This window comes from Corylus avellana, chromosome ca8, assembly GCF_901000735.1.
Source record: "Corylus avellana chromosome ca8, CavTom2PMs-1.0".
NCBI lineage: Eukaryota > Viridiplantae > Streptophyta > Magnoliopsida > Fagales > Betulaceae > Corylus > Corylus avellana.
This window is the reverse complement of record NC_081548.1, coordinates 21,607,900-21,621,779: the sequence shown is the minus strand read 5'-3', so window position 1 is coordinate 21,621,779 and position 13,880 is coordinate 21,607,900. Positions and strand designations below refer to the sequence as shown.

Genomic DNA, 13,880 nt, shown 5'->3' with positions numbered 1-13,880 from the left:
CTTTTTTCTTCTTTTTTTATTAATTTTTTTTTTAAAATTTTTTTTAATTTAAAATAATATATATATATATATTTTAATGGGACATGTGTTCTATTTCTAGCCATAGAATTTATGAGGAGAAATCCTCACCATGAACTGAATATTCTCCAATCCATAATGAACTGGAGAGGATCCTGTTCCCCGCAACAGATCCTTTTCCTCTGAAATTTCAGCTAGACTGTTCAAATCTATAACCTTTTATTCTCCACAAGTTTTCACGTACAAGTTGTTTGGTTGGTGACGATGGAGGCAGATATTATACATTTATAAGTTTTTTTATTATGAGTGACACGTGTCATGATCTAATTGATGCTGATGTAACATTTAAGAATTATTGTAACTATTTGTTAATTTTCATATCACATGGAATTCTTAGAATTTTTTTTTTTAATTTTTATTTTTATTTTTATATCACATGCGCAAATACACGGAAAATTACATATATAGAAGTAACTGACATAAAAAGTTATCAATAGATTCAATACTGAAACCCTAACAAAAGTCCTAGTTGTTTTAAAATATTAGTTACTGGGAGACCTGCTTTTCTAGTTGTATGTTAGGGGTATCATAATAGAAGTATTTTAGATTTAAAATACTTTAGGATAATTTGTTATCTTTATAGATAATATTAGATTATTTAAATATTAGAGATAAGTATTAGTTAGTATAATTTAAATATTTGGGATAAGTATTATCAGTAGTTTATTCTAATTAGTCTTTTATTTTACTATGCATTGTAATTATCTATTTAAAGACATCAAGGTCATTAATAAAAAAATTCAAAAAATTAATCTCAAACCTTAAGTTTGAAAAAGGTTTTTAGGTTTTCTCAAAATCTAAAAGGTCTAGATTCTCCTTGAATCTAAGACGTAGATTTCCTAGAACCTATAATCTATCATTGTTACGTATTCACGTAACATTGTATATATATATATTGAACAATATTCCTTGAACGTACGTGAACACTTTCACTCCTACGTGAATTACAACTCCGACTTCTACATTAACTACAACTTCTACTTTCGCATTAACCATCTCTCCCATCAAATAGAAGTCATCAAATAGGACTTCTAAAAATCCTATCGAAGCCAAAAGGATGCATCAACCCATCAAATTATCGACAATGGACGAGCTGGGAATTGGTGGTTTGGATCAGATCTCAGAATTGCCCGACCACCTTCTCCATCATATCCTGTCTTTCATGCCCACAAAAGATGTCGTGCAAACCAAGTTGTTGTCACGAACATGGCGCCGCGTATGTTCTTCCTACCCTAATTTCGAATTCAACCTACATAATTATTCTCAACGATTAGAACAAAGAGGGAGGTACATCAAGTCCTTCGACAATACCATGCAAAGGTTTCATAGGGTCTCGACGAGACGGGCATGCAAAAGTTAACTATTTTTGCAAGTATAGAAGGTGCTCCTGAGCTTGTTCCTGTGGTTGACAGATGGATAGAAATTTCTTTAGAAAAGCAGGTTCAAGAACTAGATATTCGGATTTATAAGTATGATTTGCCTCCAGCAATTTTTGCTTCCAAATCACTCCACACCTTGTGTCTGATGGGAATCACGATGCCGCCTATATTTACAACTAATACAAGGTTTTTTTCTTTGCGAAAGCTTTCCATTTGCGGTGTAAGTTTGAAAGAACAGATCTTACAAGATCTAATTTTTAAATTTCCTTTTATTGAGAATCTCGCCCTCCTAGGCGGCATCAACCCGATACTGGTAAAGAAAATTAGGGTTTCTGGTCTTTGTAATTTGAAGGAGCTTACAATTTTTGGATGGCGAGTACTGGAGGAAGTTGATATCGACGCACCAAGTCTTAAATTTTTTCACTACGGCGGTTATATTTTGCAGCAGAATAATATTAAGATCAAAATGGGTGCTACAAACAATGTAGAAACTTTATCAATAACATATGATACCACCATGACAGAACAACAGTTCTATGACTTGATATCGAAGTTTCCCCTTCTCAAGTGCTTGCATGTTTGCATGTGGAACGATGTCTAAAGTTAAAAGAGATCAAGATATCAAGTAACCAGCTGCAGAGATTCAGCTTTGTTGAGCATCCGTTTGTGAAGGTTCCGTTGGTGAAGGTTGAAATTGATGCTCCAAATTTTATCTTCTTTGAGTATAGTGGTCGAGTAGAACCCGGAGCCATTTTATTGGTAAAAACTGCACCCAGTTGTTCTAAGGCTCATATCAATCTAAAATATCAAGTTGGTTCGCGTTGTTTCATTAGTTTAATGAAATTTCTCACGAGGTCAATGCAGTTCAAGTTTTTATCCTTACAAATTTTCACGGAGGTACAAGATATCATTTACACTTTAGTGTTTTTTTCCTTTTTCATTTATTTTTTTGGTATTCAATTAATCTTTTTCAAATAATTACCTCTCTCTCACCTTTCTTTCTCTTTTGTGTTTGAGCAGATAGAGGAATTCTAGGTCATAGATCGAGGAATTTGAAGATCAGTTGCATCCCTTGCTTGAGCCCTTGCCATATAAAGTTGAGCAATTAATATTGCAGCTAGATTTACAGTCGCCACCATCTATTTATGCAGATATTTTGCACAATTTGCTTCAGATTTGCCGCCCTCTGACTATAATTGCATTAAAAGATTATGAAATCATAAAGGTACAACCATTTATACATAGAATTCTTACATTACCGTAATAATTAATCACAAGATTTATCACATAATTCAAAACTCAAATCACAAAACACACCCTCAAAGCACACATTAACAAACATATTTCTAATTATCATTAATTTACTTATTTGGTTTGCAGTATTTCTACGAGGCACTTTTGAGTAGAGAAGATCTAAGTTGTTGCAACTCTAGGAATGTCAAATGTTGGAAGCATTACTTAAAAGATGTAATGATTCGTAGCATAATTGAAGGGATTGAAGCTGAGATGCCTCTATGTTTGAAAACTTTATGTGGAGCACTGCCTACTGATCTGAAAGGGAACCAGAAAATTTGTCTTATATTAAAATGGTGACATGGTTACAATGTATAAGTTAATTTGTTTCTACTACTTTTATATATATATGGCATAGCAGTGGTTGTAGTAGTTGAAATATTGTTTGTCATAGGTTTATCATTCAAGTGAAACTTAATTAGAATGACACGAGGTGGGCTGGTGCTCATGAGTTGCTACCTTGGGCAGCAAACAACAAATAATTGGGTAGTCCAATTCGTAAAAAAGAAAAATTATTATTTATTTTATTTTATCTGATTCAAAATGACGTGGTAAAATTAATTGGTGCTGACTCAATAACATTATGTGTCAAAATGTTATTAGCTTACGTGTCATTGTTCATTATTAAAAAAACTAGCGAAAATAGTGATTTAATATTGCGATAAGCAAGTTCATATGTTTTAAATATGGAATTGTGAAAAAAATTACACCTCAACATTCTCATCATATTAGGTTGATGTGACAATGCTCATTAGTTCTTAAATTTTTTATTTTTTACAATGGCTAATGGATGCTATGCGCTACATCAGCCATACAATAAACATGAGATAGGGTTTAATATGTAGCATTACTTATATATCTCAAATGAGAAATACTAAAAACCATATTTTAATCCCACAACTATCTGACCTATTCTAACTTAGTGTTTTTAACCTAATATTCGGATATTAGGTTGACATTTTCACTCTTAAAGAATAAGAAGAATACGAGCAAAACGCAGCGTTGAATTTCGTTTTCAAAACCCACCGTTTTAATAAAGTTAGCCTTGAAAAACGGGTGTTGCATGTTGGCTTTTAAATTTTGTCTTTTAGTTGCCGACTTGTTGATTTTTTTTTTTTTTTTTTTTGAAGTTATTTAATAAATGAGAGGTATATAGACTACAGTGAAAAAATCGCTTAAAACAAAGTGAAAAGTCATTTCTTTTTAGACAATTTTTCTATCTTGCAAAAATTCAGGTATATAATTAAAATTTTACACGGATTATTTTAAATTTATTATCAAATAATAAAAATGTCTATAAAAGCTTTTATATATACCTAGATTGCTCTTTTAAATTAACACGTCAAGAACAACAAAATAAATTAACTTTAGGCGTGATAAAATAAATTTTAAATTACATTTAAATTTTATTGAATTGCTTATAGTTTCGTTAGTTGTATTATTTATATTTTTAACCAATTTTTGTTTAATTTTTTTTTTTTTTTTAATTTTGACCCTTCAAAACTAAAATCTTAGCTCCGCTAGTATCAGAAGCGACATAGAAAGGCGGTAGAAGCTATGATTTAATTACTGCAAATGCATCATTCCTTATATTGTCGTCCACAAAAAAGATTTTGGGCAGGAATTCCACAATTTTTGATCGGTTCGCTACTTGTTCTCATTTATATCAAAGAACTTATCTTTAAACGATGAAAATAAAGGTGAAAACTAAGATTAAAACAAGAACCCACATCCATCTTATTAGAACTTCTTATTTAGGGAAGAGGGATGAGAACAAGGAAGCAAGGAATTAATGTGGTTCGGTCTATGGCCTACGTCCACACATTAAAGCATTTTCTTAGCTACATCTTTTTTTTTTCTTTTTCTTTTTTTTTTCACTTCATCATTTGATTGTATACAAGTAGTGGCGAATCTAAGAATTCATATTAGGTGGGGTAGAACTAAAATAATAATTTTTTTAAAATTTTTGGAAGGGCGGGAGAAGGAAGAATATATAGGGGTTAGAAAAATAATAATTACACTTAGAAAAATAAAAAATAAAATTTTTTTGAATATTACATGGGTGGGTTGAGTTCCTGCCGCCCCTTTTATATCTGCCACTGTATACAAGGCTCTATTTATAGACAAATAGTATGAATGTTACATGTATTTTTTTACTTTTACATTAACAACCATAATTATAACTCCTGTCACTTGATCTTTTGTAACTATTGTCTTAATATATCTTCTTATGTATATGGGAGATATGGGCTCATGCTTCTCATATATATGGAATATGGGAGATATGGGCTCATGTTCCTCATATATATGGAATTAGCACGACCCAACAATCAATTCTTTTTGGTAATCAATGGCTCACCTTTCTTAATGATCTCGAGTCATAATAGCATAATTTATTTAGACTAAAATTTTCTCCAAATTAGTCTGAAGGAAATATAGTCCAACTCATAAAAGTGCCAAGTGTTTATAAACATTTAAAATACACATTAAATTCTTAATGTCATTAATAGTAGTTTATTAACTTAGACTAAATTTAATGTGTCTTTTAAATGTTTATAGACACTTTACATTATTTTAAATGGGTTGGATTATATTTTCATAGAAAAGCAAAGCTAGATACTCTCTTGTGTGAGTGATCAAATATGTATGGCTATGGTTCTGTTTGGAAAATAATCTGGAGTTTAGGGATACCAAACAATGCAAAAGTTTTCTTGTGGCAAGCATGTAATGATATTCTTCCTACAAAGGCATATCTGAAAAGACGACGTGTCCTTTTGGAACATGTGTGCGAGTTCTGCAAACAAGAGGTGGAAACTGTGACTCATGCTTTACGGGACTATCCAGCTGCTCAGGATGTATAGGGAGCTGGGGATAGGAAAATACAAAAGAGCCGGTGTGTGGGTGATAATTTTATGACTGTGATGGAATACTTAATGGAACGGTGTGAAGAAGAGAATCTGGAGGTGTTTGCTTTAATAGCAAAGGGTATATGGCAAAGGAAGAATGATGTGCTATTTGGGAAGGAGTTTTCATACCCAAATAAAATTGTTTATGCAGCTGGAGATTTACTCCAACAGTATCAGATGGCAAACAAGAAGACCCAAACTGATGAGGTGATAAGTAAAGTACCTAGGCAACGGTGGAGACCACCAATGTTGGGAGCTTACAAGGTGAATTGGGATGCAGGGATTAATTCTAGACTACCAGGTATGGGAGTTCGTGTGGTTATTCGGGATCATATGGGAGTTGGTGTGGTTATTCGGGATCATCTAGGACAGGTGTGTGCAGCGCAAAGCAAAAGTATTAAAGGTGCCTATGAACCTATATACTACAGCAGAAGCTATTGCGGCCTGTCATGCAGTTGATTTATGTAAAGATTTTGGGCTACCTTTAATAGAATTGGAGGGTGTTAAGGCCATTATTCCAAGAGAAGCAAACTGTGCAGCTCATGGCCTTGCAAAGGCTGCTACGAAAAAGGAGGAAGATAAAATCTAGTTTGAGGAAGTCCCAGATAGTATTTCTGATGTAATTATTTTAGAGCTTAGTGCTCTATGTTTGTAGAGCTGCGGCTCTGTCAATTTATTGACATTTTCCATTTGAATGAAGATGAATTTGTTGTTTCAAAAATATTTTTTTCCCTAAAACACAATAGTGAAATATTTTATTTTGTATTTTAGATATTGACTTGTATTTAAGCATAATTTTGTTTTTATGTTTGTATGCATCATGTATATTTAGAACAATACATTATTCCAATCTTGTATTGTTCCAAATCTTCAAGCAAGGAAAAAAAAGAAAAAATAAAAAATAAGCAGCTAGAAATTGAGCCAACATAGAGCTTACATGCATGGGCTTGGGTCTTTAAACTTTACCACAAAGCTATAAATTGGACCCATTATGGGCCAAAAAGAGAAGGCCAACTTGGGCCAAGCATATGCTCTTGAGCTTTTTTGAAGGCAAAAGAGTCCAATAGAAGCAAAATAAAAAGCTGATAAAACTATATACTTGATCTCTTAGATATATAATTTGTACAATATGATTGGAGGCATTTAGTGGTAATCACGTAGAATAGTCTTCACACATTACAACTGGACCAACTGAGAAGCCCCTCTGGTATGGGTGTGGAACCTCCATGTGAAGAGGTAGTTCTTGGACTCGCAGGATAGCCTAATCACATCACAGAAAGCATTTATTGAGCTTTTCTTCCCCTCACTTCCCCATTCTATCCTCACCCAACAGGAAAACCCATTAGATGATGAAACCGGAACGCTCGAGTCAGAAAGATGAAGCATCACCTCCCCACTGATCCTTTTGCTCGAGCTGGCCACCATCGAATCAAGCCACGAACACTCCGGCTGTCCCACCATCTCCTTGTACGCCGAATTCGCCATTCTAACTTTGTTGTTCGAGTCTGATATGACCGCCGGCAACGCCTCCGACTCCACCTCCTCCTCAACTTCCTCCGGTTTCTTCTGAACCGCGGGGGTCAAACTTGGGTCTTCGTTGATTGAGCCAACGCTTATACTGGACCCAACCGGTCGTATTGCCTGAGGTGCAATAACATTATTAATGCCGCCGCCGGTGGGTGGTGGTGCTTGCAGTTGCTGCAACAGATCCTTTTCCTCCGGAATTTCAGCTGCACTGTTCAGATCTATAACCTTTTCCTCTGCTGCTGCTGCTGCTTGATGATTGGCGGCGATGGGGGCAGATATAGGACATGGAAGAAGAGGAAGAGTCACCAAGCCTGGTGGTGTGGCTGGCTGTTCCGGTGCTTCGTGGGGAGTGGGAATTTGAGGGAACCCAAAAGGAGAAGAAAAGCCAAGGATGTGGGTCCTTGGTCTTTTGAGGGAGGGTAGTGATATAGTAGATCTGCCTCGCTTTCTAGTTCTGGTAGGCCTGGCCTGTAAATGTGGCCAGAGGTTTCTAAGGTAGGGAGATTGCCTGATCTTTTGAGATATGGAGGGGCTCTGATCAGTACTACTCCTGCTTGGATCCGTGGGAGCCTCAGGCTTTGGCGCTATTGGCCTGTACCTAGACATAATCTCAGCCGTTCTTGCCGTGGAGTAGGGATTCAGCGTCTTGATCATGATGGCCGGTTTCTGTGAGAGCTCTGAGAAAAGGGTGAAAAAGAGGTGTTGGAGAGGTGAGGGAGGTGGGTGTGTGAGTTTTTAACGGTGGGGATTGGCCAATGAGCGTCGGGCAACATGGAGCAACGAGGAAGGAGAAAGCGACACTTGGAGGTGTACGGTGGGGTACGTGTTTGCGAGGGTTAAGAAAGAAAGGACATATGGGAGTCGAGCACGGTGAGTGGGTCCATGCAAGCTTACACATAATCGAATAGATGGACAATAACTACTGACAACTGTTCCCGCCATCGGCTCTATCTGAGACACCAATCAGGCCGCTGGCTCGCGCGCACGGTGGCGGCCATGCGTGGCTACACCTATCAGGATTGGTTTGGACCGTTCGGTTCGTTTGGACAAAACAAAAACCCTCTTGGGTTAGTCGGTTACATTTGGAGGCTTTCCATGTGTCCAGTGCATGCAACGGATGAGGGAGATTTCGATTGGAGGGTGAGCCTTGGGGGGTGTTAAACTTACACAAGGAGGTTGCTAAAACGTGTTCTTTGCTCTCGTAAAGCGTGCCGCTTTTTTCGCAATTAGCGTCGTAGTGGTGCTCTTCTGCTGCCCTGTAATCATTCCTCATGGTTCGTTCAGGTGAAAGTTAGAACGACACGAGGTGGCCGCTACTGCTAAGCACTGCTTGCTACTTACTTCTTACCAATTGGATTTGGCTTTGATGTCAAAACTTTGGGCGGAAACAACCAACAACTGGATCGTAAAATATGTAGAAGTGACAGTAAACCCACCAATGGCCTCAGCCACCTTCAAAGGTTAGGTGGGGGGCGATGAGAATTGAGAACAGGGGAATGGGATCCTTCGGTCCATTTTAGACAGGAGAGAATCCACATCATGGTTAGGTTCTTTTTAAAAGAGATTCAACTATTATAAAAATGCCACGTGTTTTACTTATTAAAAAATAATAAAATATTATTTAATATTTTTTAACAATATGAGGTGGCCGAAGCCACTATCAGGCCACGGCCACCCAACCAAGCGCCATATATATATTAAAAAAATATTAAAAAATATTTTATTATTTTTTAATAAGTGAGACATATGACATTTTTATCGTCGTAAAGAGATCTTAACCATGAAATGGATCTCCTCCAGTCCAAAATGGACTAGAAATGATCTCATTCCGAGAACAAATTCTCTTCATTTCAAATGAACTGGAGATTAATAGTATTTAACCTTAAGGTGATTTGGGAGACATTAGGGTTCCTCCCAAATCAACTAATAAATAAGGGTAGTTCGAGAAACCCTAATGCCTCCCAAATCAACTCAAGATTGAATAATATTAATTGAGAAATATACTTAAATGTAGACTATAACTCAATTACTAACATAATTAAATCTATTCCTACAATTTAAAAAAAAAAATTAAGAAAAAAAAAGAAAAAGAAATCCTCTTGATTGAAAAAATAGAGTAAAAAGGCAAACAATATGTACCAAGGGACCTGCAGAATAAAAGAGTTTCCCAGTATGTAATAAATATATCCTCTAAGCTAGATGTTGTCTCACTGACATATTATTTTTTTCATTTCAAATTAAATAAATAGTATTTATTTTATGATTATGATTTAAAATTTTTGTATGTGTATTACATTATTTAAATATGTTAAAACACGTGTCAATATTAATTTTATATATATAGTTAAATGTACAAACTTTAAATTTGACCAAAAAATTTAGTGAACTCTTCCCTTAAGATAAGGGGGTACTCTAGGTAATGTGTCTCCCTTGAATTTGGAGTGGACAACTATCTCCAGAAATAAAAATATATAAAAATAAATTAAAAGGTTGAGCGGGTGGCTACTTAATTTCGGTTTGGAGACTCACCACCAGGGTGACTATTATTTCTAATTTATGCTTGATGTTCTTCATGTATTAATTTTTTTTCTCGTCAAATATCATAATTTCATGTTTATGATTATTTCATAGAATCTTTAGAGAAGGGGGTTCAAAAACTAAAAATTCGAATTGATAGGTATGATTTGCGTCCATTAATTTTTACTTTCAAATCACTCCAGGACTTGTCGTTGTAGGGAATCATGCAACCTCTTGTAACTAATACAAAGTTGTCTTCTCTGCGAAAGCTTTTTCTTTCCGATGTAAGTTTAAAAGAAGAGACGTTCCAAGATCTAATTTCTAAATCTCCTATTGAGAATCTTGCCCTCATAAGGGCGATACCCTAAAGAAAATTAGGGTTTCTGGTCTTTGCAATCTTAAAAATATGAGAATTTTTGCATGGAAAAGAACTAGAGGAACTTGATATATATAGCATAATATTAAATATTTAACTGGAGAATTTTTGCATGTGCCAAAGTCTCAAATTATTTCACTATGGTTATATTGTGCATCGCATAATATTAAGTTCAAAGTGGGTGCTACTAAAAATTTAGAAACTTTAGCAATATCATATGATAGCAGCATGACATATCAAAAGTTTTATGACTTCATATCAAAGTTTCCCTTCTCAAGCTAGTGCTTCATCTGAAAGTTGTTGTATCTTGAAGGAGATCAAGATCTCAAGTAATTGGCTGCAGAGATTCAGCTTTGTTGATTTCTTGCGGTTTGTGAAGGTTGAAATTGATGCTCCGAATTTGATCTTCACAAACTTCAGAATCTGGTTTTAATTTGAGAGGCAAATGCAAGTTGCAATTGATAATATATTTAGAAGCTCCGTGTTGTATTGCTACAAATTAATGATAATAGTGAGAAAAAGAAAATGCATGAATGAAAAAGAGGCAAGCTTATATCTCATCTATAATTAATGTGGTGGTGATGATATAGCATTTCTCGATGGTGGGTATGACCCGTATGGGTCATCAGGTACCGGCCACCTCCATCCAAATTAATTTGTATGTTTATTTTAATTTATTCCATGCACTTCTCTTCTGTCCACTTCCTATAACTTTCTTCGATCAAAACCCACTGATGATTTAGTATTAGAAACATATAAAGAGACATTAACCGCTTCAATGCAAAACATGCCACAACAATTAATTAAAGCAATAATCCAACATTATATATATATCGTCATGAAAACCCCAAGTTGCTATCAAGGACATCGATCCGCACGATATTAATTTTCAGCATAATTCCTATTATGTAATTGTCTGTGAGTCAACAAAACTACTACAAATCTCAGCCTTTTATCTGATCAAATAAAGCATGCATTCTTTGTTTAGATACAGCAATATTCCAGACAGCAACAGCAGATGACACCGGCCAAACTGCAAAGACAAGAATGATAAACAAGCTTTAGCCATATACTTGCCATAACAATTAGAGAAATATTATTCTTTCATCTCCGTTCATATTTAAATGATAAATTTAAAAAAATTAAGGATATGAAAGTATGCATATATGCATCAATAAATCAAGAGTCTTTGGAATTCAGATTATTGCTATTAATTCCAACACCACGAGCCAATGGCAGTCCTTGATTCACCAAATAAATAGACAGATTTGCTTGTAATTTTTTTTAATAGTTTATTCTCTTAAAAAGGCCTACAATTAAATTTGAACCATAGTTTTTTTCAAGCACCTAATATTTAAGCAAAATCCAGGCAAATGCTACACAGCAAAAAGCTGGTTGCATATCGGTGCCAATATTCTAATTAAATGCTCTGTATATCAATAACGTAACCCAAAATGAATAATGAGACTATGAGAGAGAGAGAGAGAGAGAGAGAGAAACTAACCATCCCTCCAAGCAGCCAACCTCTTTCTGTGGTGGCGCCGCCTGAGTGTAAACAACTTGAGGCTGAGGTTGGGGTAGAGGATACCCTGGTTGAGGAGGATAGCCTTGCGCATACCCCGGCGGTGGTGGTGCAGCAAAAGCATCCTTTGCCGGGTATCCCTCAGGAGGATAACCTACATACATACATCCACATCATGAACCCACTCATACATACATCATACATCATATATATATATATATATAAGAAACCCAGAAACCGAAACACCAACAACAATCACATTAATGCTACAAAATATTGTAACAGATTTTCTCCGGCCATCAAAAACATTAAACATACCTTGAGGAGGAGGAGGAGCCACCACAGGCGGTTGTTGCTGGTAGTAACTCATTTTCCTTCACTGGCTTAAAAATAAGAATGAAAGAGTATAGGAGTGAAAATGAAAGCACAAAAGAAGGATATATATGTATATATATATATATATATACACAGAGAGAGAGAGAGAGAGAGAGGAAGAATATGGTGATACAAACGAAGCTTCCTTGGATTCTGTTGAATTGAGCAACCAATACGTGGCTTCTAGGGAAATAGGAGTTTCATTTGAGAGGAGAAGAGTGGAATTAAATGTGCACTCGTAAAAGCTTAACGCGCTTTTGTTTGTATATATGGAATGTGGTTAATTAAGATCAACAAATGATTCGTTCATATATATTCATGCATTTATCATCGAAACTTGTATATAGTTTTTGGAAATTGCGCGTTTTTTTCTGCTTTTATTGTTCCCGTATTAAGAGAATGGCCATTGCTTATCAACTAAGTAATCACGCCTTAGGTGAAGAGCATTTATGAGAGTTGTTGGACAATATTCTCTCACCGCATGTTGGTAATGGATTTTGAATTTTTAACTTCTTCTATCAACTTTCAAATTATTATGAAAAATATCAAAACAGATCAAGCCAAGTTGTCAATTTTTTTGTACCTACCAAAAATAAATTAGAAATTTATTAATGCACTTTTTGTACTTATAGCATTTCCCTAATTCAAATGGGGAGGAGTCATCAATTAAAAAATAACAATAATAAAATAAAAAATAGGAAACCCATTTAAGAAACAAAATCCATCTTCTTCTTCATCGTCCCAATCTTCTGACCTTTTGAATGAGCAGCATAACCCCGGATTTACATTGCTGTTTGAAGAAGAGTTATCACATTTTTCCACCTTAATTTTGTGATATTATCTTGTTAAGATAGTTTCTACGATTCTACCTAATCAAATTAGCAAGATGGATCATCTCAAACTACCACAAGATTCTCTTATTATCTTGTATGATAGAAACTGGATTTCGGATATCATGGAAGGAAATTTAAATGTTAACATAAATTTCCCACTTTCTTCCCTCTCCCGCTTTGAGTAGAAAAAAAAAATGTTAACATAAATGATGATTGAACAAAGCGAGAAGATTATTGGGATAACAAGAATATGGTTTTTTTTTTTTATTAAGTAATTGAGTCTATTGATTTCTACATCTTTTTATTTTTTTTATGAATATTAACTTGTCACTTGATGATGTGACGACATTGGCATTAGGTGTTGACATAAACACAAGCGTGTGTAAAAATAGTTAATTTTGATGGTACAGTAACAAAGTGATTGTCCTCAATGGGTAGTTCAGTTCCCAATATGTAGCTCAATCGGCTATAGATCACGCCTTATAAAGCGAAATTTACTAATTCGAATCTCTAATCCACCTCTTGTGTGGACATGTCAAAAACAAAAAACAAAGTGACCTATTTAAAATCGGGACAAAATTTAAGGATCTTATTTTAAAAATTTGAAACGAAATGACTAAATTCAAATTTGAAGAAAATTTAAGGATTAAATATGAATTTTATTTTAAATTAATTTCCAATTTTTACATTTTTGAAGAATTTTTTTCAAAATCCAAAAACTATAATATTTCTCAAAACTTTCCCAAACCAACCCAAATTAAGCAATTCTTTTTACTGAGATGATCGGTGCATGCAATTATGCAAATGGATTCCCATTTCCACCGAGTGGGCATGCATCCCTAGCGTGCTTGTTGCCCTGTTGGGATGTAGGTAGAGATGCCCTATACATTTTATTAGAAGTAGAGAAGAGTACTTATTTTATGGTTTTATTTTAATGTTATTGTATTTAATAGGATATATATTATTTTATATCATTTAATATTTTTCAATAACTTGCCAATATATTAAATTTTTGGCATGAAATAATATTAAATCTTAGCCATAACTCATCTTCATTTCATTTAAAATATTTGA

At 34.7% G+C, this 13,880-nt stretch overlaps 3 protein-coding genes across 3 annotated transcripts; 1 reads left to right on the top strand and 2 right to left on the bottom strand.

Moving 5' to 3' along the window:
- Window positions 1-1,162: 1,162 nt before the first annotated feature.
- Window positions 1,163-2,058, top strand: LOC132191034 (F-box/LRR-repeat protein 13-like). Its single transcript, XM_059606053.1, has 2 exons — window positions 1,163-1,365; window positions 1,491-2,058. The coding sequence occupies exons 1-2, from the start codon at window positions 1,163-1,165 to the stop codon at window positions 2,056-2,058; spliced, it is 771 nt and encodes a 256-aa protein (XP_059462036.1).
- Window positions 2,059-6,722: 4,664 nt separating this feature from the next.
- Window positions 6,723-7,904, bottom strand: LOC132190362 (uncharacterized). Its single transcript, XM_059605333.1, has one exon. The coding sequence runs from the start codon at window positions 7,835-7,837 to the stop codon at window positions 6,833-6,835; it is 1,005 nt and encodes a 334-aa protein (XP_059461316.1). The 5' UTR covers window positions 7,838-7,904; the 3' UTR covers window positions 6,723-6,832.
- A 2,896-nt stretch (window positions 7,905-10,800) lies between these two features.
- On the bottom strand, window positions 10,801-12,039 carry LOC132188987 (protein CYSTEINE-RICH TRANSMEMBRANE MODULE 13-like). The gene is made up of 3 exons (XM_059603440.1): window positions 11,917-12,039; window positions 11,581-11,752; window positions 10,801-11,109 (listed from the first exon to the last, which is right to left on the bottom strand). The coding sequence occupies exons 1-3, from the start codon at window positions 11,966-11,968 to the stop codon at window positions 11,061-11,063; spliced, it is 273 nt and encodes a 90-aa protein (XP_059459423.1). The 5' UTR covers window positions 11,969-12,039; the 3' UTR covers window positions 10,801-11,060.
- Window positions 12,040-13,880: the final 1,841 nt, after the last annotated feature.